We start from the raw sequence: 25,265 nt of genomic DNA on the forward strand, positions 1-25,265 counted from the left end.
TTGTGAAGGCATCAGCAAGTAAATGTATGCAAATTTCAAGAAAAGATCAAACATTTTAGGAAAACTTGAGAGTAAGCAACTAGCACCAGGTGCACTTTTGACACAATGCGCCACCCAGCATACACGGTTAAAAAAGTCACAGCTCGCCGCTGCTTTATAGTATGAATGTGTGTAGAACAGGGGTAGGTAAGTTCGGTCCTAGAGAGCCGCTGTCCTGCAGAGTTTGACTCCAACCCTGAAAAACCCTCACCTGCCTGTAGCTTTAGTAATCCTGAAGACACTGATGAGCTGGTTCAGGTGTGTTTAATTAGGGTTGGAGCTAAACTCTGCAGGACAGCGGCTCTCTAGGACTGAACTTGCCTACCCCTGGTGTAGAATGAAATCCAGACATACTACTTTTGCCATGTTGTCAAATGCACACTACTGAATCTCGCTGGAAGTTTTAGGTCATATGGGTTGGCCTACTTTTCGCCTGTATTGTTTTATGAGTATATGAATTCGGACAATCTACAAAGTGTTTTAGTAGGGAAGTAGGCATATTCGGACACAGATAATGTCTTTATGAATGAGTCATTGAATCATTCACTTGACTGATTTGTTGAAACACAGGACATTCGGGAAGGGCAATAATGTATGTAGGCCTATATTTGATGGAGATTAGTTTCTACCGTGGCTTTGTTTGGAACTATTTTATTGGCAGAGCAAATAGACAAAGCACATCTATAATGTTAGTAGCTATCTGGGTGCTATTGCTTTTGTACAACAGTTCAACAAATAACAAGATAATATAGTAACTTAAAAATAAGTATAACCAACAACCAGACTTCATGAGAAAAGGGAGGAGGGGGGTGTTGCACCCCTGGGGCAACTTGGGTTTCATTAGATTTTGCTCAAGGACACAGTAGCCACAAACAAAGGAAAACCAATACCAGTTAGTTAGAAGTTGCCACTCCGCACCTTTTTTCTTATTTATAACGGTTTTAGGAATGATATTTAAATTTCTCAATGCACACTGATACTAATGAGAGCATCAAACATTAAGAGATTCAAATCACTGACCAGGGACCAAAAATGAATTCATATTTATTGAAGACAGTTGCTCTGTCAGAGTACAGAAATCCTCAATGCATTAGCTTGTGGTTTAGTTAATGAAAACACTGCATGTCCTTAAGATACCTGCGGCATTTTGTATTGATCTGTCTTTCCCTTTCAGTCTCTCTTTCCTCTTCGCAATTATCCCTGAAATACGTCTCGGCAGAAAGCAGTGTCTTCACATCCTCGGGTCAATGAGACATTTCCAACGCAGAACATTTGCCATTAAAATTCCATGTGTGAACTTTAGAGATGCAAGACAACGCAACCTCATCTGATGAGACGGTAGCACAAGGCTCCACTGGTAACAAGAAGGAAAAATCAAGCAACGCACACATATATGACGCCTGATTTTGGAGTGTTACTTCATTTATTATGAGTTCTGCCACATTAAACCCGACATACGGTAAGTAAAATAGATGAAGTCCTATTGCAATCCACACTGTCAGTCCAGCTCATGGCTCCCCTACAGCTCCTCACGGGTCACATATAGTAATATGCCTTATAATAGCAAAAACAAACCTGAAAATCCACTATAAGCTCCATATTAGAAGTTTATTTTTTTTTTTTAATTACAGAATCATCTCAAACTGAATGTAAACCAGCACAAGCTTGAGCATCATCCTTTTTGGGGGCAACAATTTACAATAAGGCTCCATTTGTTAACATTACTAACCATGAAAAATACTTTTAAAGCATTTCTTAATGTTCATTTCAACATACATTATTTAAATCAAAGGTTGTGTCTGTCATAGTATTTAATGGACCTGAGCTAAGATGAACTAACAGTAAACAGTTGTATTATTAACAACTAAAGTTCACAAAGGTTAATAAATACTGTAACAAATTGCTCATTGTTAATGTACTTATGTTAACGAATGACTTATTATAAAGTGTTACCCAACAGGGTTCCATTTGTTAACATAAGTTAGCTAAATTATAATAATCTAAGTTAAAAATACTTCTGAAGCATTTATTAATATTAGTTAATGTTAATTTCAACATTGTCTAATACATAATTAAAATCAAAGCATTTGTAGGCTATCTGTTAATATTATTGAATGGGACTGAGCTGACATGAACTAACTATTAACTGTTTTTTAAATAGGCCACTAAAAACAAATGTAGGCTATTGCTCATTGTTAGATAACATGAACTAATGGGATCTTATTGTAAAATTTTAGTTTTCTGCTGTTTTTGGAAATGTATTATTTATTGTTAGCAATAGAATATGCTTTTTATTGTCATATCAGACAAAAGTGGCATTGTTCTTGCTGTGATTATTCTTCTTTCTTGAAGTTTTCACTGAAGGTTTGATTGCTGTTTTTGTGGATGGATCAATACGCTTTTTCGCAGGCAGCAGTTCGCCTTGGTCTGAAGTCTGGTAAACTCCTGTTCTCATTCTTCCTTTGCAGGTTTTCAGATCGTTAACCATTCTCTCCAAGCCTCCGTTCTGACCACCAAGGTTATCGCAGCGGATCTCGTCCACGTCAAGAGCACCTCGCACATGGAGAGGAGACCGTTTACCTCCCCCTCTGACCCTGGGAGGGGGAGGTGGAGGAGCAGGGGGCGGGGCGGAGGGCGCCCTCCTGTGGGAATATTTGGAAACACTGGTCCTTTCTCTCTGACGTCTTTCGTTTTTCACTAAGGAATGATAGTCAAAAAGGGGAGAGGAGCAAATATTAAGATTGTTAATTGATTGTTCTTGTAGGAACGTTGATAAATAACAAACTGTAGCGCATACAAATTATAAGGAAAATCAATGCCATATTCTATAGGCGACTTAAACTGACCATATTTGTATGGCCTATTACAGTATTTATTAAAAAGGATTTATTCATGCATATTATTATTTTATTTTGTATTCATATGTCATTGTAGCCTAATCTTTAACTTAAAATAACTTCCCCTCCCTTATACAATGACATCTCCTATCTTCTCTGATGAAGTGTTTACTGGCGCGAGAGCGGGACAACCTTGTAAACTCACATGAAATCACAGGAATAGCAAACCACAACCATCCAATGAATTCCTCATGGACAAAATAAAGTCCCGCCCTACATTTTTTTTTCTTGTTCGAGAAGCCATTTCCCTCGGATGTGTCACAATAGTGAGGAAAAGACTAACGCAATGTCCGTTTCATGTCGAATTTAAAGGCACAATATGTAAGATTTTTGGATTCAAGTATGCAAAAACCACTAGAACAGTGTTATATATTTTGTTGACATGGGTACTTACATTATCCCAAATATTCACAAGAATGTTTAAATCCAGAGAAATAAGCTAAATTTAACCAGGACACGGACTATAGACTGTAAAAAAAATATGGACGTAGTGTCCATGACTTCACCCATAGAATTCTGATGAGCAGTTTTGAAGCGTAAAGTAGGGTCGAGCTGGCCATTGCCATCTTGGTAGCGCGTCATCGCTCGTCACTCCCGGATAATAGAAAATAGGCAAAAAGGCGGGACGTGGGTGGAGCTGAAATGACGCGATGACTAACAGACAGCAGATAAATGGCTATCCACCTGTCACTCGAAGTGGCCACGCCTTTAATTGTGCAGAACTTTAAGGGTTTATATAATGTAAACGAATGAGTTATAAAAAAAATTCACCCCCCTCACAGTTGTCATGCCCAGGCTGTAAACATGTTTTATTCTGCTGTAAAGTTGGGCATATTAACATGGGGCTCAATGAGATTCTGCTCCCTTCTGGAGCCTGTTGATGAATTGCAGTTTATGTCACTTCCGTATTGGCTTCAAGAGAAACTGCGGGAGGTTGCCACTTGGTCGCCTATAATGACATAATACCCGCGTTACCCTCAATTTCAGTTTTATTTTGTAGAAACCATGGAAACACTAAAGACGCTTTAATATATTATATGTTTTATTACACAAGGGAACAACTGTTTGGAGAAATTTGTAGACAGAAAACGAATTATTGTACTGTAGGTATAATACAGTATTTTCTCCATCATACATACGTTTTAAAATTAATTGCATGGTATTTAGCAACACAAGCCATCCAGCATTTATTAATATGATATTTTAATACCAATCATGGCAGCCGCGGAGCAAACGCACAGAGTAACGTTATAACATAATTTTCAACACACTCAAATCTATCTAATATGATAAAACAGTGCTGCGTTACCCCACATACATTTGACCGGAAGAAGCGGAAGCGGCAACTGTGGCATAATAAAAGTTCTGCTGCTGTCAAGCTGTGTGTCACGCTCATCTCTCATCGCTCCAGTGACCTCGTTCAGCTCCCACAGCACTTGGCCCTGCTCTGCTTCATACTACAGTAACGTTCATAATCTCATCCATGAACATGATTTCTGCCCGCGTCCCGTCCTGATTCTTTTCCACCGGCTGTGAGGTGAAGACAACAACTCCCAAGATTCTGCGCTCAATCTCTGCATCATCAAGCTACTCCTTTGTTTTGAATAGGCGACCTCTAGCAGCGAAAAACTACATAGGGTGCCTTTAAAATCTGATTTGACATTAGACTTGACATCACTGATGTCAAATGCCATTGGCTCTTGCATGTCTCGTGACCATAAATTGCAATTATTAATAGATCTTTTGCAATGACATTTGAAAGCCAAGGCAGATGTTCCACACTTGGAAAATAGGGTAAAGTCTGCAAAAGTGGGACATCAGCTAAAATGGGACAAATAAGCTTTTTGGTGTAGACCTCTTTCAAAAAAATAGTAATAACTGTAATAATAGTAATAACTGTTGTAATAATGGTCCTTAATTTGAATATCAACATTTGATTGGTCAAATATAAACCATGTGGGCGTGGTTCCTACTCAAGTATTGGAATGTCTGAGAAAGCACGTGTCCATTCATAGTTTATTTCGAATAAAATTGTTAAAGGCATCTAAAAACATTTGGAGCGGAACGAGGCCGCTGGAGCGATTGCTAAAGAGAGACAAGCACGACACACGGCCACAGACAAACGCTTCCGCTTCTTGTCATGCGTATGTGGGGTAAAAGTTATGTTATAATGCTACTCTGTGCGTTTGCTCTGTGGCTACAATAAGACACTGGTTGCACACTGCATAAGCTAGATCGATATTAAAACATGGTACTCCTGGTAAATCAAGAAAATGAGATTTAAACAATAAGACTAAACGTGTTGAGCTGTATAACAATTAGTTTTCTGTCGATGAATGTATCCAAACAGTTTCTCACCTGTCTAATAAAACGCATTATATATTCAAGTGTCTTTGGTGTTTCCATAGTTTCTACAAAATACAAAATAAAACAAATAAGACATGGTCTGTGTTCTGGTTAAAAGTGCTTATTTCTCTGGATTTAAACATTCTTGGAAATATTTGGGATAATGTAAGTACACAAGTCAACAAAATATATAACATTGTTCTAGTGGTTTTTTTTTTTAGATATTTTAATCCAAACATTTTGCATATTGTGCCTTTAAGGTTTGAATTATAATACAAACAGTATTTCAATCTACAATATAACATTTTATTACATCTGTTCATGTGATAATTACATTTTATGCAATGGTGTGGAGGTTTCTTCATTCTATTATAATATATATATATATATATATATATTTATTAAGTTTTGTTACTGTCAAATTACCTTAACATGTTAGATAAAATGGGACAGTATCATTAAGCTAAGGTGGGGCATTCTGTTAAATAAAAGATAATACATTGCAACATGAGAAATTGTTTTGTTTTACAGAAAATGTCACAAAGCTATAGGCCGAAAGGATGAAATAGGAAAACATGTCAGCCAAACAGAAGAAAGGTATAATCAGTGGAGTGAAGAAATAATGAAAAGGATAAATCAATGAGTACAGGGTAAGAGTGGAGGGAGGCCAGGAAACTAGACTTAATTTTTTGGCCTGGGCATGGTGTGCTCCAAAATACACCCTTGAAAAAAAAGAGTGATAGGTGTTGTGAGTGGATGTAGTCATGCCTCTGGCAGAAAACCATTTTTGTCATCTGAGAAGGAACTGGCAAGCATTAAAGCTGCAGGTATGAGCAAAAAATAGCTTTTAATGCAAAAGCTAATAGAATTAAATGTTTTATGAAACAAAAACCAAAGCAGGCTATTACTGGTTCCAAAACCAAAACTGTCCCAATTTACCTGAAAATGGCTGTAGAATAAAAATGGGTTATCATCATTTTCTGTATATTTAAAAAAACAAAACAAAAAAACACTCATATTCCATCAAAAAAACATAGTTGGAGATACAAGAGACATTGAACATTTGTTAACATATTAAAAACAAGTTTTGCTTCTTAATATTTTTGTGGAAAGAATGATAAATTTTTTTCAGGATTCTTTGATGAATAGAAAGTTCAAAAGAGCAGCATTTTTTTGTAACATTTTAAATATCTACTGTCACCTTTTGATCCAATTAAAGGAGTCTTTGCACATTAAATTAAAAGTATTCATTTCTTCAGATAAAATATTATTGAACGGTAGTGTACATATAATAGACAATTAAAGACATTTTACAGAAGTTAGCATTTTGGTCTCTTCCACACATGCACCTTGCCACAAAACAGACATAGGCTGAGATTACTGAATAGAGGGTCTTATTCCGGTGTCCTCCTATACTCCTCCATCACATCTGACACTGCATTTCTGCCATGGTTTCTAAAAGCTGTAGTCTTGATTTAGACATTCTTGTCTTACAAAATTAAGATTGAGCCATGTCTTCTGCTGACAAATCGAGCTATTGAGCTCAATCAAATTTACTAACACTATAGAATGTTTCTGGGGAGAAATAGTTCAAAATAAGTACAAAATAAGGATGACAAAGGTTTACTTCTCTAGGCCATTTGCATCTCAAATGTTTCTATAATGACCACCTGGTCTGCAGTGGTCAGTATCTATCAAAAGTGGTCCAAGGAAGGAATAGTGGTGATCCGGCAACAGGGTCATGGGAGGCCAGGGCTCATTGTTGCACGTGCTGAGCGAAGGCTGGCCTGTGTGGTTCAATCAAACAGACTAGCTACTGTAGCTCAAATTGCTCAAGAAGTTAAGGCTGGTTCTGGTAGAAAGGTGTCAGAACACACAGTGCATTGTAGTTTGTTTTGTATGGGTCTGCATAGAATCAAACCAGTCAGGGTGCCCATGCTGACCCCTGTCAACCACCGAAAGCGGGCATATGAGCATCAGAACTGGACCACGGAGCAATGGAAGAAGGTGGCCTGGTCTGATGAATCACATTTTCTTTTTCCTCACGTGGATGGCAGGGTGCGTCGCCTACATGGGGAACACATGGCACCAGGATGCACTATGGGAAGAAGGCAAGCCGGCGGAGGCAGTGTGATGCTTTGGGCAATGTTCTGCTGGGAAACCTTGGGTCCTGCCATCCATGTGGATGCTACTTTGACACTTACCACCTATACCTAAGCATTGTTGCAGGCCATGTACACCCTTTCATGGAAACAGTATTCCCTGGTGGCTGTGGTCTCTTTCAGTAGGATAATGCGCCCTGCCACAAAGCAAAAATGGCTCAGGAATGATTTGAGGAGCAGTTTGAGGTGTTGACTTTTGCCTCAAAATTCCCCAGATCTCAATCCAATCGAGCATCTGTGGGATGTGCTGAACAAACAAGTCTAATCCATGGAGGCCCCACCTCGCAACTTACAGGACTTAAAGGATCTGCTGCTAACATCTTGGTGCCAGATACCACAGCACACCTTCATGGGTCTAGTGGAGTCCATGCCTCGACGGGTCAGGGCTGTTTTGGCAGCCAAAGACAAACTAAGACCAAGACCATATTAGGAAGGTGGTCATAATGCTGTGTCTGATATAATAAGCAAATAATTATCGATCTATTTACATTGTGCCTGGTGAAGATACTGGTCGAAACGGTGCACTTGGTTGCAATAACAATTACAGAGCTTTATTTGACATCTACCGTTTTGATTTTTCATTAAAGTTATTTGCATGTGGACATTCATTGTATCCATCTAAATCAATGTTAAATACACTCATGCAGACAAACAGGCTTGGTTTGGATCCTTGAAAAACCTTGTTTTGGTCAGTGCTGGTAGCTCTTATGAGACACAAGGGCAAACTTAATTGTTCATCATGCTCTGTTGATTTAGCTACTTATCTTGTATGTTTTCTGGTTTCCCAGCCTTACCAGTTGAAAAGTGTCTAAAACCCTTCAAAAACCAGCAAGTTTATTTATTATTATTATTTATTTATTTTTACAGCTGAATAGATACGAAACTAACACATGCATAGCTCACCAGGTTGCTTAGCGACATGCAATTGAATGAGACTAGAAAAAAGTGTAGCGTATGATGAAATGAGTGCATGACTTGATTTTAAGCTGTTAATGTCCACTAAGAAGACTCTTCAGACCTAATGCAAACTCATTAAACATGCTCAAAACTATTCTCACAAGAAGTGTGTCCATCGGTTATCATTAGACTCTGTTCTTTCACCAGATTGTGAGTGACATTAAGGAAGTAAAGGAAGATAAGGTAAATTACAAAGGCTATCATTCTCAATACACACTGCTAATTTTTTTTTTAAATATGCGTTAGAGGAAAAAGTGGCTGATGAAGACAGAACTGAGTTTGGTTGTGTAGGCTATTGAATTTGAGCTGCTTTGTATTGTTGAGTGATAAGAGTTACACACTGACCCCTTGTGGCACTACGTAAAACTACTTGCTTTTTTGTAAACGCTGTATTGGTCATTTGTCTTCTTGCATTAAAATCATCTTCAAGGACGTGAAAAAGCTCGTTATTTTGCAGTTAGACATCAATCATTCTTTAACTCTTCTTTGAATTAAGTAATCCAAGTCTAAACTCTGTCTGAAAACTGTCGCATTATTAGCACATTACTGTCATGCTTTTTACAGACAGTAATTCAATAATAATTGATCTGCCTCCGCCACTAGATGGAGCACCATCTCTTTTCAGCATCTCACTCATATATTCTTTTATTAGTCCTCCCAGTATTGATGCGAGTGCCGATAACTTCTGTCTCGACCGTATTTGTGCAATTTACATACCTCCTAAGACTTGTTTTTACAAACATTGTAAAACATGTGCTCATCATTATGAATTTGAAAGAACGCTGTAATAGGTGTTTGCGTCAGCAGTTTCTGACTCTTCATGGGAAAAAACAGTCTTCCTGTTATTGAAGTTCAAGCAGATGTTTTACTTGTCGGATGCAAAGGTCTTACCACGAGCACTTGAACATGACCTGTGGATTTATTGGGTCCTTCACAGGCTGCAGGACTTTGCGTTTGGTGGAGTTTAGTAGCCTGACCAGATGGGGATCTTTTTCCAACAAAAATAGCAAATGTTTCTATACAGTTCAATTTGAAGTAAAATAAAATGGCAAAGGATGGTATAATCTGTTTAATTTCTTTAAATCGTCTCCGCAATGTAGCCTCCTAGACAATAGAATTAGATTTCTAGTGTAGTCAATATTACTATCCAAAACATAGGACTTTGCCAAGCATTTATCATTTTGAATTTGCATTTAGCGACATAATATTTTTCAGAAACATGACAGTTCAGTTAGTATTATAAATAGTGTAGCTTTTCCATTCACAAGATACTTAATGTGTTGAAGTGTAGCCAAATGCTCTCTGTTTTACGGTATGTTCTCACTTGGTTGGTTTGGTTCAATTAGGATCCTTTCACACTTGGTTCAATTGTCTGGTCTGAATCGATTCGATTGCTCCCCCTCCCCCCCTGCTGTGTTCACATTAGCCCTATATTATTTAGGTCCGGTTTCTTGAACATGACAATGAGTTCACTGTACTAAAATGGCCCCACAGTCACCAGACCTCAACGCAATAGAGCATCTTTGGGATGTGGTGGAACGGGAGCTTCGTGCCCTGGATGTGCATCCAACAAATATCCATTAACTGCAAGATGCTATCCTATCAATATGGGCCAACATTTCTAAAGAATGCTTTCAGCACCTTGTTGAATCAATGCCACGTAGAATTAAGGCAGTTCTGAAGGCGAAAGGGGGTCAAACATAGTATTAATATGGTGTTCCTAATAATCCTTTAGGTGAGTGTACCATCATATGCAGGCCACGCACATACAACGAGTGGATTTATCCCAGCACACAGCATTGTTTTGGATGTTCGGTAAGCTCCGTTTCAAAATACGTCATAAAAGTAGATAAATCAGGCTATGAACGTATCCCTATACCTTTAGGTTCAGTGATAAAAATCTGAACGCCAAGCGGACCAGGACTAAAAGGGGTTTTTTTTGGTCCAGAACAGACTAACCAAGCGAATCAAACTACAAGTGTGAACACACCCAAAATGTGGGTGTCCGACCGCTTGTTTGGTGCGCACAAGAGTTTAGATGGAAGCAATTACACTTATTCAAATGAACCGCACTAACAGAGTAAACTCTGTTTCAGCTCGACTCTTCTTAAAAGCTACGTTGCCCATTACAGTTCAGTACAGGCGTCAGCCGCAGATCTTTGTTTTATAAGCTCTATGTGAGTTCTCTGCTGGTAAAAATACAATCATGTACACACATACAATGAGCGTATTTAGCCCAGCACACAGCATTGTTTGGGAAGTTCCTTTGCAAAATAGACATCATACAAGATGTTTTATTGTTGTATATCTTAAGGTTTGGGCTGCATCCGAAACTGCATACTTCCCTACTAGGTATGTGACAAAAGAAGTATGTCCAAATTTACAGTACTCATTAAAGACATGTTTTTGTACATCGTATGCACAATATTCTAAAGTGCATACGATGAACCCTTCACTATTCCATGAGGCCAAGAAAATTTGTGAATGGCTGTGATGTCATGCATAGATTTACATAATAAAGGCTAGATGTCTTACGGCGGAGTCTCTAACGTCATCACCGGCGGCCATCTTGTCAGAGCCTCTTTGGTACCTGATGTAAGGTGAGTGATCTGCACGAACAGAAATACTCTTATGTCGCTGAAATCTTGACGGATTTACAAATGGTTTGGTTTCTTACAAACGTTATTAACGTGGCTATAATTCTGGATGCTTGAACAAATTATAAATAATTCTGTCATTAATTACTCACCCTCATATCGTTCACATCTTTGGAACACAAATTAAGATATTTTTGTTGAAATCGGAGACCTCTTTGAACCAGCCATAGGCAGCAACGCCATTGCAACTTTCAAGGTCCAGAAAAGGTAGTAAAGACATCCTGTTGGCGTAGTAAATACAGTACAGCGCTTCTGAGTTCTGCGGCAGAATCGTGGTGCTCATGTGAACAGCGTCGGCCAATAGTAAGCCGGCGGGTTACCATTTGAGGGTTTTTTGCGCACAAAAAGTATTCTTGTCGCTTCATAAAATGGGTTATGGAATGGGTTTGGAACGATATGAGGGTGAGTAATTATGTTTCATTTTTGGGTGAACTAACCCTTTAACTAGTCTATAAATAACCCAACTTATTACCTAATTTCAAAACGTTGGGACATTGAAAGCATGATGGAATATATTGTGGCTTTATACATTGGAGGACTTGTTCTTACAATGAATGTCTTACTCATAATTAGCTTTGAACGCCTTATTCTTTGTCGCATACATGATGAAACTCATGTTTTATTGGTCTATAAGTAGCTCCTTTTATTTTCAGGCTGTCTGGCCAAACATGAGTCATCAGGACCGGTGAATACATCTTCAATAAAAGTGGTCCATCACTCAGAACATGTCTATTTCTTCTCTTAATCACCTTTACTACACTTTCACAACACTTTATTCAGGTCCAGAGTTGAAAATTTGCCTAACAAAGCTGTCTTTTTTGGTACTTCTCATAGCAGAGCAATCAGTCACATTAATGCAATAAAACAAAAGGGAGAGTACAAAGCAGTTCTCACATGATAAAATGTGTAAAGATATCAAAATATATAAAACAAGATAGCACCAAGAGGAGGAATCGTGCAACAATTTGGCTTCATGGTCAAATTACGACAGCATTATGATTTCTCTCTATAGAGGGTTTCCCTTCTTTTGGAGCGTGAAAAAGTACCGAGGGAGACAATGCAGAATTAGGACACTTCCTCTGATGGAGGATGAGAGAGGGAGCACTGAAGGGAAACAGAGGCTGGTTTTGTCTGAGCCCAGTACCGGCATCCAAACAACACAAAGCCTGCCTAACCAGCCATTCACTTTAACTAGGCCTCTGTGCATAGCTAATGCACTGAGAACGGCCTCACTCATACAGCAACAAAACAGAGGTGGGGGAAGTGGGGCGAGGGGAATGCGAAGGAGTTATTAAAGAAGGCTTCTGAGAGCAGAGTCTTTCATCATGTGATCAGCTGTGTCGTTAATGCTTTATGCCTACATTGTGTGCAGAGCTCCTAATCGGTCAATTCTTTATTCAATAACAGGAAAAGGAAATGATAAACTACCTTATCTGAGAATTATTTGGGCTTCTGTCTTTCCTTGAACTCTGAAGGATGTAGTACTGTTTTCAAACCAAACTAAACACAAATTAACTATTTTTATGCTTTGGAAATAAGCTCACCATGCAAGGCTGAATTTCTTTGATCAAAATTAAAGTAAAAACAATAATATTGTGAAATATGTTTGCTATTTAAAATAAATTTTCTATTTTAAATTTGTATTTATTCCCAAGATGGCAAAGCTGAATTTTCAGAATCATTACTCCAGTCACATGATCCTTTTAGAAATCATTCTAATATGCTGATTTAGTGGTCAAGAAACATTTCTTATTATTATCAAACAGTAATATTATAGTATTATAATGTTTCATATTTTTGTGGAAACCGTGATACAAAAAAATAGCATTTACTCTAAATGATTTTGATCAATATGTAATTTTCGCTGCTGGAGGTCGCTTTTTCGAAACAAAGGCTTGATGACGGCTTTATTTCACAGAATCATGGGAGTTGTCTTCACCTCTACAGCCGGTGGAAAAGAATCCAATGGGACAGAAATCATATTCATGGATGAGCTAATGTATTAAAAATTTATTAACGTTACTGTAGTATGAAGCAGGGTGGGGCTGAAAGCCTTTGGAGCGGAACGAGGCCGCTGGAACGATTGCTAAAGAGAGACAAGCGCGACGCGCAGCTCGAGAGCAGTGGAGCTTTTATTATGCCGCAGACGAACACTTCCACTTCTTCCGGTCATGTGTATGTGTGGTAACCCAGCGCTGTTTTATCATATTAGATACATTTGAGAGTGTTGAAAGTTATGTTATAATGCTACTCGGCTGGCTACTGTGAGACGAAGCACGGACGAGGTCCGTGTTCTGGTTAAAATTGCTTATTTCTCTGGATTTAAACACTCTTGGAAACATTTGGGACAATGTAAGTACAAAAGTCAACAAAATATATAACATTGTTCTAGTGGATTTTGGATATTTTAATCCAAAAATCTTACATATTGTGCCTTTAATGTGCCATTGCAGAACAAAAATATGACAGAAACTATTATGCACTAATCCATACTTCAGCCTGTTACTCACCGAAGTGTGTATGTGACATCATGATGACCCTGAACATACTCTATGGTAGTACTTAAACATCAATGCTTAGCCATCAAATTGCAATTGCAAAGTTCCCTTTACTGTACATACATCAGTATAGTAATTTTTTGTGTTAATATACATGTTTATAGAGTACGATCAAACTTGGTCAGCAAGATTCCCTTCAAACCAATGCTCTGCCATGATAGTAGTTGACCTGAAGGAGAAAACTGACTAGAAGCATACAGCATAAAGCCCAATTTATACTTCTGCGTCGTGTGTACGCCGTAGCTACGTCATAGGCTGTGTTGCACGAGTAGCCTACGACGTACCCTGACATGCACCTCTCCAAAAATTTAACAACGCATCAATTCTACACAGACCGCAAGCGCTGTGATTGGTCTGCCAGAAGCCCTCCCTCAGGGGTACACATGCTGCCTCTGTATGTGTAACTGCACGTCGACACGGACAAGGACGCAAAAGTATAAATCAGGACGGCGTAGAGGCTACAGCGCAGGTCCGACGCAGAAGTATAAATCAGCCTTAAGTTAAGTTTATAGCACCCCTAGTGGTAAGACATTTTAGAATACAACAATACATAGGCCTACTATCAAACTTGTGTAGATGAAAGCATGCGTTTACGTACTTGGAGTATGTTTCAGGCCTAAAAGACTGTAAAAATGTAAAACAGGTATTGGAAAGAGATAAGACAAGAAATAAATAACGAGAGGAAGGGAGAGAGATCTCACCCCTAACATTTATTTAACTCTATTTACAAGTTTGCAGAAATATCAATCCGAGAAGAGATATTGGTCGTCTACAAAAAAGACTGCTACAGAAAACTGAAAATGATTTCAGTATCAGAATGGACAGAATGGAGGGCAATTCAACAATGTTGGCAACTCAACATAGCAAAAAATCACACAGCTGTAACAGTAACTATGTACACATTTAGTATTTTGTCATTCAGGAAGATATAATTAAGTTTCATCTGGGATAAATTAATCCTTTCTTAGGATTATATTACACGATTAAATACATAACATATGATAACGTAGCTTAAAAAAACATGGAAGTAATGGTGATAAAAGGAAGTGACCTGCGTAGCTACACATTGTTGAATTGCATTTTTGTAAGAATACGGTGTAATAAAGAAAACAAGAATAAGCTCTGAGGTCTCCATTTAAGATTGAAATGTGAGGTCGTGAGGAGTTACTGAAGACTCTTTGTCAATATTTAGGTTTCATGGACAGGTTCATGGAAGGCACGCTACTGGTCACCACAGAGAGGTAAGGCGAGACCTCTGTCGTACTAAAACTGATTGTGCTTGTTTATGTTTTATCCATTTGTGTATTCACATCTTTTTAACAACTTTTTGCACAACAGATAAATATATTCATGCGTAGACGGTGGTGCTTTACACCTCAATCACTCCACATCCGGTATGTAGTTTATATTTAGTGTTGTGGAAGAATTATCACATGTTTAGTACAGTCAGTTGTGGATCCTGTTAAGACCTTCATGTGATCAGCCACAGGGCAGAGTTATGCAGAAGACGAGCAAGATCGCTTCAGTTCACTACTGACCTCAAATAAGTCAGACTGGCTACAATAATTATATTGTTTCTCTCCGAGGAAAAAAAAGCCATGGAAGTTAATGATTGTCAAGATTGTGTGTGGCTAGTTGTTTTAAAATACTTTCAGGAAAGAAAATAAACCATCAAATGCATTGTAGGTAGAAGTCTCTTTTTTGATTCTTCGTTAAAGTGCTTAAAGGGTGTCAAATGTACATGGGAAGGAGGTGGTTTTGCCAGGGTTTGGCACAGGGCTTATGATGAAAAGCACAGCAAATCCACAGCACTCAGAAATCACACACATCTTCAGGAGGGACCAGAAAGAGGTGAGGATAACACATGCGAGCTTGTTCACACAGGAGAGGTACCTGATCGAGCCCAGCTTTCCTGGTAAGTGCCCTCCCTCAGGAGGTGCGATCTTTCTGGGGAAGCAGGGAGAGGAAAGTGGGACTGGTGAAGGAGAGAGCTGTTAGGGCTTGTGATGTCGCCTTCGGCGACATATGTCAGGTCCGTGCCGCTCTCCTCTTCCTCCAGTGCCTGGACCCCTCCGTCGCTCCTCCAGTTTGTGATCCCAGACGAGCCCCCTTTTTGCGAGTGCGGAATCGGGGATAGTGAGGAACTGAATGGTGGTGGATTTCGATCTGTGGTGTTTCTGAGAGTGCTATTGGGAGGCATTAGGGCTCGTCTAGGCGCTTTGCCCTCCAACGTTGAATCTAAGCTCTGCGATTGGTGGCTGGCGCTGAGGGCGGAGCCATTCTCCTTGGATCGGGGCCGGCTCTTGTGGGAGAGGGGGGTGGAGCTGAAGTTGTTGACATCTGCTTCCGTGTCGAGGCGCAAGAAGTCAGGCAGGACAAGGTCAGATTTGTTCAGCAAGCCCCGCTGGTCGTCAGCTCTGTTGCTCTGTGCTTTGGATATGAGCTCGAAGAATTCTGGTTGGACAACACACAATTTTAAACCATTTTATTTGTTGAAATGTGACAAGCGACACACATCTGACACATTACAGCAAGCGTGAGATAGAAAGCATTCTCGCAAGACTTCGGCAACAACTGCAGCTGCCAGTTCAAAGTGTGCTTGTGTTAGCATTAGCTACATCAGCCAGTGTTGCTACAGAGACATTGTTAGCATAAGATGTAGCCAGGATCAACATCAACGCTTATCTAGGTCAAAGAAAGAGAGATTATTCAAGAAAGTGAAAGGGGAATTGTTTTTTACCTTCAGCTTCATCTATATTAAGCTTTTTCTGTTTTCGCTTTTCCACTTGGGCCCTGGTTTTCACAGCCAAAGCTTTTCCTGCCGCTTTGTCCTCCCCCTGGGTAGCGACAATGAGAATGGGGCACATTAAGGGTGCGCGAATTGAGATCCGCCTCTTCTACAAGGCTTTCTCTCGGGAGCAGGGCTAAAACTACAGGGGCTTCGTAGGGGCACTGGGTGGGCCTCTAGTAACTAAATCTCTAATCTCTAAAGCGAGTGTACATACTCATTCTACGCAAGCATACTAAAGTCAATCTCCATACAGCACAGCATCTCACTGCAGAAAAACCACCACCACCAGCACAGCATGCCACCACAACACCCAGAATCGGTGAACATCCACGCTTCACTTTCTCTCGTCTTTCCACCATTTCTCTCAACATATCACACAGCTATCGGTAACTATAAAGACTAGAGATTTTGTTCAAAGGACGAACCCTTGAACCAAGAAACTCTTGGCGGAAAGAGGCAGCTATCTCCTCACAACGGTGTGGTGTGTTGAAGGAAAGGAAGTGGTAAGAAGTGGGTTGCTGTGATTCGAGAAGATGGGTTAGATCATCCAGGCCCAGAAATGCACAGATACACACAGCCTTCAGACCGGAGGAAAGAATAGGGGAGCCAGCCATGCACAGACTCCCCACACACAGGCCAAAACACACAAAGAAAGAAGGAGAGAGGGAGGAGGAGATGGAAGTGAATGTTCTTGGAGATTGAAGTCTTACTGTGGCAGACTGGCTTCGCGTAGACAGAGGTGGGCCATGACTTTTAGATGGGACCAGCTTTTGTTTGTCTGTTTAGAGAAGGAGAGCGTTAACTCATTCTGTTTAAATTAACTGCAAGCAAACTATGTTAAAGACTACATGGTGACGTATTCACAGCCCGTTTCACTTTCTTTTTTTCTTTGGGGTCCATGATATCATTTTACAGAGGGTGAAATCAAAGAATCAAATTGGATGGTGGGAATAATGTCTGTCCTATACGTGTGTGTGCGAATCTTGCCTTTTCCTGGAACGTGGTCTCCTACTTCCAGAACCACCCTTAGTCCATCTAGATTAGATATAGGAAGCCCAAGATCCAGTGGCTCTTTCTCTCCACTCTGTCCATACAAGAACACCAACATATTTAAAAAGTATCCTTTTCATAAAATCTCAAAACAAATATTTCACAGCAGTCCAGTTTCCTCCATCTTTCACTCTAGTCCACAAATTTCATCTGCCATATAGCGATGTATTAGGGATGAAACGATTACCGGTTTCACTATAAACCACGATAAAATTTAGTGACGGTTTGTAATATCGTTTAAAATTTAATTATCATTAAAACCGCGTGTGATTATCACGATTTTGAAAATTTGCGGTAAATCTTGTCCAGTCAGCGTCAGTCTGGTGCGCGCAACGCTATTTTTGAATGAGAAGAAATGGCAGAAGGCAGTGACAGAACTCAGAGGATTGTTCAGACTTCTAAAAGGACCAAATCTGAGGCGTTGTCATATTTTGGCTTTTACAAAAGTCCTGAGGGAAACTTAATCGAAGATGGTCACCCTGTCTGCAGAACATGCCAGAAGAAAGTCACTGTAATAGGGGGAAACACTTCAAATCTGCGAACGCAAGGCAAGTGGACTTTGACCTCACCACAAATACGTCTGGCAAATAATAACGTGAAGCGAACGAACAAATTCAGACAAGACTAGTGAGGTGACATTTAAGAGATAATCAGGGCTTGACATTAACAACCGCCATTTGCGGGTGTAACGTTATTTTGGCTGCACACTAAACACTTTGGCAATTGAACTACTTATAGTCTTCTCAAAAGCCATCTTTTATAATCGCGTTGCGCATTATAACCAATCACACATGTTTCTATTGCGTTTATGAATGAAATGTCTCAAAATCAGAGGCGTTCAGATTAGCCGGAATTTTGTTCAGAGCGCACGCTGCTCTCACTCGCTGAAATCTGCACTCAAAACGTGCGATGTACGCCAGAGATTCACTCATCATACAGTGGTTGACTGTTTCTGTTCTATTTCAGCAGCGAAAATAGTTTCAAACAAACACAGCAGAACCACAGCACATCTGATATGACTGGCATAAAGTTGGCGAATTTAGGGACTGTCTCTAAAGTTACATACAACATTGGTAACGTTATACGCGTTTCTGACTTCAATAGCATTTCAAGGAAATGACAGTCATAAAATTGACTGTAAAGTGTTCATCTAGGTGTCGGGTATGATGCACACCTTTTGATATTTAATAAAATAAACAGTCAAATCATGAAAATATGGAAATGTATTATTTCACTAGGATACTGTTTGGGCTCTTACACAAAATATGCTAGATTTAAATGCATCATAGCTGAACACTGATGAGAATATTGCTTGAGAATATATTTACAGAGATCATATTAGAGATTATATTTACACCAAATTATTATTATTTATGCATTGCTATTGACGACGGCCATTATAAGGAAGTAAATCCCACAGAATAGAATCTAGCTTTAAAAAGTTCCAAAGAGCTGCTTTTATTTATTTGTTGTTTGTTGATTTTCAAATATAAAACTTGTTGAAATGTTTTAAGTGCGTGCATCTGTTCTTTTTGAACACTTTCATCTCATTTGAACAAAACCGTGATAATATTGATAACCGTGATTATTTGGGTCACTATAATGGTGATGTGAAATTTCCATGCCGTTTAACCAGCTAAACAGGCAATATGATGGAAACAATTGGTGCACTAATGTGTAACCTGATAACCCAACATGCCTCTTAACTAACAAATATATACATCCTCATCAAGTTTTTGATGAGAATTATGTGCACAATGTTAAGATAAATCAATTCAGCTCTGAGTGTATTCTGTTAAAGTTGCATTAACTAATCAGTGAGCAGCTTGTGTAAATTATTTTTAAAAAGTTACTTCATAAGAAGGGCTTTCCCAGGAACATAAATATAAATTGTTTTATGCACAATATTGATACATTTTCACATAATAAAGAAGGATAAATACACATCAAAATATATTTTCCTCATGTTAACAATAAGCAAATGTTTAACTCACTATCCTGGCCACCAGGTCGCCTAAGTTCAGGCCATATTTGGCCACCACTGGTCTCAGCACTTCTGTAACCGGCTTAGTGGGTTTCGCTTTCAGCCCAACAGAACGATTTATAGGCACCAGATCCAGTCTGTGACGGAAAGATGGAGAGAGAGGAATTAAGCAAAATAAACTTTAATAAACTGAATCCTGGTGACTGTTTGATAATGAATGACCTTATTTAGGTTTGAAATGTAAAAAAAGGAAATGAATACATGAAGAAAGACAGAAATTAAAGATGAAGGGATGAATGAATGTACAGACAGAGATAAAAACAGATAAACAGGTGTGTACCGGAATAGCGTACGTTTCTCCAGCCGCAGATCTCTGGAGCATAGTGTCATGCAGTCCTGGTCCAACACTAAAGGCTTTACAAGGACAACACATGCTATTATAGTCTATTACAGCACTGCAGTGTCAAATGATGCAGATGCACACACATGTGCACACGCACACATAAATGCAGCACTCAGCACAAAAACATACTGAAAACACCTTGTAACCTTTAAAGGTAGACAGGACAAAATCGCAAAACTGAAGGTATCTTAATTATTGATTATTATTGAATAGTTTTACCACAAAACACAATTAGCACCCTGTAACGGTTATCTGAACTACAGTTTAATAGGCATGTTACCTTTTCTCCTCCTACTAGGAACAGATCCACAGCAGCCAGATTAATACTGAGCTTCTCGCACAAGCCTAAGAGCACCTCTCTGATGGAGATGCCAGGCCTGATGGGTACTGAGCAGCATGAGCCATCCGGAAGGTTAATGTTACAGTGACGCACCACGCGCTCGGACAACGACATGGAGTTACGCGACACCTCACCCTGTCAGACAGAGGAACACAAAGGACTGAACAATGCAAATTAATGAAACAAACACACACAAAAAATTGTATTCAGTTATATTAAATAGGATATATTCTTAAAACAATTAAATATACAAGAAAACTACATAATATAACAATTTTAATAATAACAACCATTATCATTATTATTAACTGATTGGGTTGTTTTAATACAAAAAAAGCTATATTTGGTAATTTTAACAAAATACTAATCATAGACAGACTAACATCAGCTTGAGTCAAATGCATGTGACCCACCTCGTTTTTTCCAGAACCAGAGGTGGCAAGTTCCAAACTCGCACCAGACGACAAAGAGCCCTGTGATTCTCTCCGTCCGTTACTACCTGTAAAGCCTGTGGTGAAAGACAAATAACATTCATAACTCACAAACTGAAAAATGCAGGGGAATAGGAGAAACTGGAGGAAATATTCAAGGAGATGAGAAGCACATAAACAAAAATGCGAAAGTTTATGAATATTGTAAGTGCACTGTAAATGTAATGGTAAATTCACTCACTGTATTCTCCAAGGTCCTTCTTCTTAGATCCTTTTCCGAAACTTCTATTTCTGGACCAGGAGAAGAAAATGCTTTTCTTTTTATCGCTATGTTCATCTCTGCTGTCCTCATTCAGTGACCTTCCCGATTTACTTTTCTTGTCGTCCTGCACCTTCAAAAAAAAAAAAAATATTATGTTCCATACTCAAAAACCAAGGTGTTATACAAAGATCCAAGATACAGATCATTAAAAAAACTCTCTGGTGGCCAATGAAAACCTCTAATGTGCCATGAACCATTGATATGCTATTGATATGATATAGATCAGGAATTTACTGTCTAAAATTAGATCTGACTGGATGGCATGGTGGGATGTTAAATGAGATGATTCTCTCTTCTTTGAAAGCTTTCATTATTTCTATACTAATACTTGACAATGTAAATAAGAGCAATATGCTAAAAATAGCTCCAATCTCAGACCAGAAAAACAAGATGATTATTGCATTTAAATACGTTTGAGTGTAAAGCCATTTCCACATAAATAATCCCCAAATAACATTTAAGAACAGTTTAAAAAGACATTTTAGCAAAATGATGGTAAATCTTCCTGATAAATTTCATTACTAACATCTACGAACGTTATTGCATTATTCATTGTTGAATCCATGATTCATAAATGTTCATACATAATCACATATGAACGTACATAAACTACTGAAGGTTTAACTAAACCTTCCACTGAGAGATAATTGGGGTATCGTTATTTGATGTGCTTCACAGATTGTTTGATTTTGTGATTATGTTCAAAGGAAGCAAAAGTGTCAACTGCAAATAGATCATCATCATTCTAATTAAGGGCAAGAGACAAAAAATAAACACCATTATGTGTGTGCGTGTACATGTTTTTCAATCCCGGTGGGGACTTGCAACCTGAATGCACACAGACTCATGGGGACTCGTAACCTAAATTGACGTCCCCATGAAGAAACATGCTTATAAATCATACAGAATGAGTTTTTTTGAAAATGTAAAAATGCAGAAAGCTTTGTGTGATGGGTAGGTTTAATGGTAGGGTTAGTGTAAGGGGATAGAATATACGGTTTGTTCAATATAAAAACCATTACGCCTATGAAGAGTCCTCATAAAAATAGTAAACCAGATGTGTGTGTTACCTTTTTAGGTGTAGAGAGGTTAGAGCGGTCAGAGCTTGTGCTATGTTTAGACGTGGGGCTACTGGGGACCTGGTAGGGGTCTGGAAGAGGACGCCCCTCCACCTCTGCAACCATACATTCTTGATACAGGTAGGACTTTAGGAAGCGTGTGTAACTGTCAAACTTCATCAAGTTGAAGATCTATTGAGTAAGAAAAAAAGAAAAATCAGCATACTGAAAATCCATACTGGTCCAGCATAGCAATATATTTTATGTTTGTCAACTCGCATAGTTTTTCTTGTCTTGCTGGTTAAGCAGCTTAAGCAAACTGGTAGGGGCACTTGCATCCTTAACAAAAACAAATGCTGATGACCAGCAATGTGGGTCTTCTCAGCTGGCATGACATACACTTCCATTCAAAAGTCTGAGGTCAGTAGTATTTTTTTTACTTTTTAAGAAATTTAAAATTTAGCAAAGATGCATTAAATTGATCAAAGGTGACAGTAAAACATACAAATACAGTGTTACAAAGATTTAGTTTTCAAATAAATGCGGTTCTTTTAAACTATTCATCAAAGAATCCTGAACAGCTGACATTGTAATTCACAGATTCACAGAAACGTTATATTGTCCACATTTTACAAAGATCCTGGATAAAGAGGTGCCAACCAGACAGCCTCTAAATGCTGTTACGTGATTCTTTGCCTTAAAAGACACTTCATAAGAACACATTCTGCACAAAGGTTGCCCGTAGGTTTCCTCACGGTTATCATGGGGTTGGAGCGTACAGGATGCAACATTCATGTTCTTATGACAACACAGTGCCGAAAATACTTCATTATTAGACATCTTGCCTAAAGCCAGGGTTGTGATGGTAAAGCCTTACAGACATGCAGTTTTTATGCGGTCATGAAAAATACAGTAACTGAAATCATTTAAAGGGTTAGTTCACCCAAAAATGAAAATTCTGTCATTAATTACTTACCCTCATGTCGTTCGACACCCGTAAGACCTCAGTTGATCTTCGGAACACAAATGAAGATATTTTAGTTGAAATCTGATGGCTCTGAAAGGCCTCCATTGGCACAATGCACGGTTCACTCTCAAGACCCTTAAAAGGTACTAAAGACGATGTTACAAAGTCCATCTCACTACAGTGGTTCTAAAATAACTTTATGAATCGGCGAGAATAATTTTTGTGCCAAAAAAAACCCCTAAATAACGACTTACATAGTGATGACGATTTCAAAACAAGGCATCATGAAGCTTTGAAGCGTTATGAATCATTGAGCCGAATCATGATTCGGATCGCGTGTCAAACCGCCAAACTGCTGAAATTTGGCGATTCAAACCGCTGATTCGACTCGCTGATTCATAACGCTTCGAAGCTTCATGATGCCTTGTTTTGAAATCGTCATCATTATGTAAGTCGTTATTTAGGGTTTTTTGCGCACAAAAACTATTCTCGCCGATCAGTTATTTTAGAACCACTGTAGTGAGATGGACTTTGTAACATCGTCTTTAGTACCTTTTAAGGGTCTGTGTAAGAGAGTGTAAAGTGCCATTGTGCCAATGGAGGCCTTTCAGAGCCATCAGATTTCAACTAAAATATCTTCATTTCTGTTCCGAAGATGAACGGAGGTCTTACGGGTGTCGAACGACATGAGGGTAAGTAATTAATGACAGAATTTTCATTTTTGGGTGAACTAACCCTTTAACTATTCTACACTGATTGGTCTGATGAAGATATCAAGTAGAAACACAGGTTGGGGCATGTAAAGAGATTTTCCACAATTTCAAAATCTTCAGGATGGGCCTGACACCCACACAGCCTGACATAAACTTTATGATGTGCACTGGGAAATGAATACTGTTAATACTTTTCTAATGCTTTTTATTCAGAAATAGAGTGTTAAACCCCCAGTAAACATCCCAACTTGAACACTTCCTGTCTCACCTGTAGCTGTTGCTCTTTAAACATGTCTGGCCTTGGTGCGTTGAGTATGTCATCAGCCAGCTGAGCCTGACTATCAATGTTGACGGGTGTGGTGGCCTTACTCGACAGGAAGCTGTTGTAGATCTCTCTAGCCCTCTGGGACAGCTGGAGGCCAAATGTTATGACAAGGTCACAATCAAAAACAGCAAATAGCAAACCTTTATTTCATCCTCTCCACACTACAGGTGTATTTAGTATCCTAAACGGACTGCTATGGACAAAAATATGATCTAATAAACAGCATTCAAATTTAACAGTTTTATGATCAAGTACCCAAGTCAAAAATATATATTTTAATTGAATTTAAACTATTTAAATTTAACAGTTAAATATGAGGACCTGTTTCTTGTCTGTTTCAGGTACATGGCTGAAATATTCACACGCTTGCCAAAATAAAATATTCTCCTCGCTGAATTCTTTCTTCAGAAACTCCTGCAGGATGAAGAGAAAATAAGATTAAGTAATTGATCTGCACAAATATACACAAAATCAGGGAAAGGTTGTCTTTCACTGAAAACCTTTCAACTGTCTTAGTATCTACTCACTGGCTAGTAAATTATCTAGGCATTATTTGTTTTAAAGATAAGCACAATTCTATCCAAACACTTCCTTGTGGTTTTGTTAGAAACCTTGAATTCACAAGGTGTCTATTGAAGCCGTTACAACTTATGCAAGTCTTGATTAGAAAGTATCTGAGGACTTCATATTTTCAATTAAAATGCATAAAGCATGACGTGCATTCTCAGCCAATATTGCTAGAGGATTCTTTAACACAGGCTGCTTTGCAAAAGGATGACAAGGACTGAACACACATACCGAGAAATATCGGACACCGACAGGATCCTGCAGCAGGCGCTCAAAGCAGACAGCCCATGATGCAACGCGCCGTTCAGTGTGGCGTCTATGGCATTGCACGCTCGGTAGGCTGGCATTGCTGTTCAGACTGTTATCACTGCCGCAGCCTTTCAGGTCCACACTGTTCAGCTCTAGGCAAAAACAATAAGATAACAATGTTACTATTATTCACACTAAACACAGAATCACAATTATTGTTGTTAAAGAAGTTTATATTAACATGAAGCTTTTTCTTCATTCTAATTCACATTTTGCATATGACAACTCCTTCAAATCTGAAAATGCCCAACGGGACTTGAATTATGCAATTATGCCTGCCTGAATAAGAGTCAGGATGTTCTAAATTAAGGCCATACTCTTAAAATAGACCTGCGTTTGAAAATGAACAACAGAAGCTTCAGAGCTAGATGTGAAATATTAAATTATAC

At 38.8% G+C, this 25,265-nt stretch overlaps 1 protein-coding gene across 3 annotated transcripts in view; it reads right to left on the reverse strand.

Moving 5' to 3' along the window:
• Positions 1-1,453: 1,453 nt before the first annotated feature.
• rgs12b (regulator of G protein signaling 12b) overlaps positions 1,454-25,265 on the reverse strand; it is a 63,866-nt gene continuing 40,054 nt past the window's right edge. Inside the window, exons 7-20 of one of the 3 annotated variants that reach the window (XM_079813081.1) lie at positions 24,799-24,968; positions 24,322-24,414; positions 23,944-24,087; positions 22,008-22,187; positions 20,857-21,007; positions 20,598-20,692; positions 20,125-20,319; positions 19,782-19,855; positions 19,452-19,578; positions 17,395-17,491; positions 17,118-17,185; positions 16,357-16,453; positions 15,510-16,070; positions 1,454-2,736 (exon numbers count right to left, since the gene is read on the reverse strand). In XM_079813081.1, coding sequence (XP_079669207.1) covers positions 2,342-2,736; positions 15,510-16,070; positions 16,357-16,453; positions 17,118-17,185; positions 17,395-17,491; positions 19,452-19,578; positions 19,782-19,855; positions 20,125-20,319; positions 20,598-20,692; positions 20,857-21,007; positions 22,008-22,187; positions 23,944-24,087; positions 24,322-24,414; positions 24,799-24,968 — 2,447 coding nt within the window. In that variant the 3' untranslated portion in view covers positions 1,454-2,341. Of the gene's footprint in view, positions 2,737-14,286; positions 16,071-16,356; positions 16,454-17,117; positions 17,186-17,394; positions 17,492-19,451; positions 19,579-19,781; positions 19,856-20,124; positions 20,320-20,597; positions 20,693-20,856; positions 21,008-22,007; positions 22,188-23,943; positions 24,088-24,321; positions 24,415-24,798; positions 24,969-25,265 lie in introns of those variants that run through there. The other 2 variants (XM_079813082.1, XM_079813083.1) reach the window with 2 other exon arrangements.

The sequence above is a fragment of the Gobio gobio genome (assembly GCF_949357685.1).
Source record: "Gobio gobio genome assembly, chromosome: 3".
Classification (NCBI taxonomy): Eukaryota; Metazoa; Chordata; class Actinopteri; order Cypriniformes; family Gobionidae; genus Gobio; species Gobio gobio.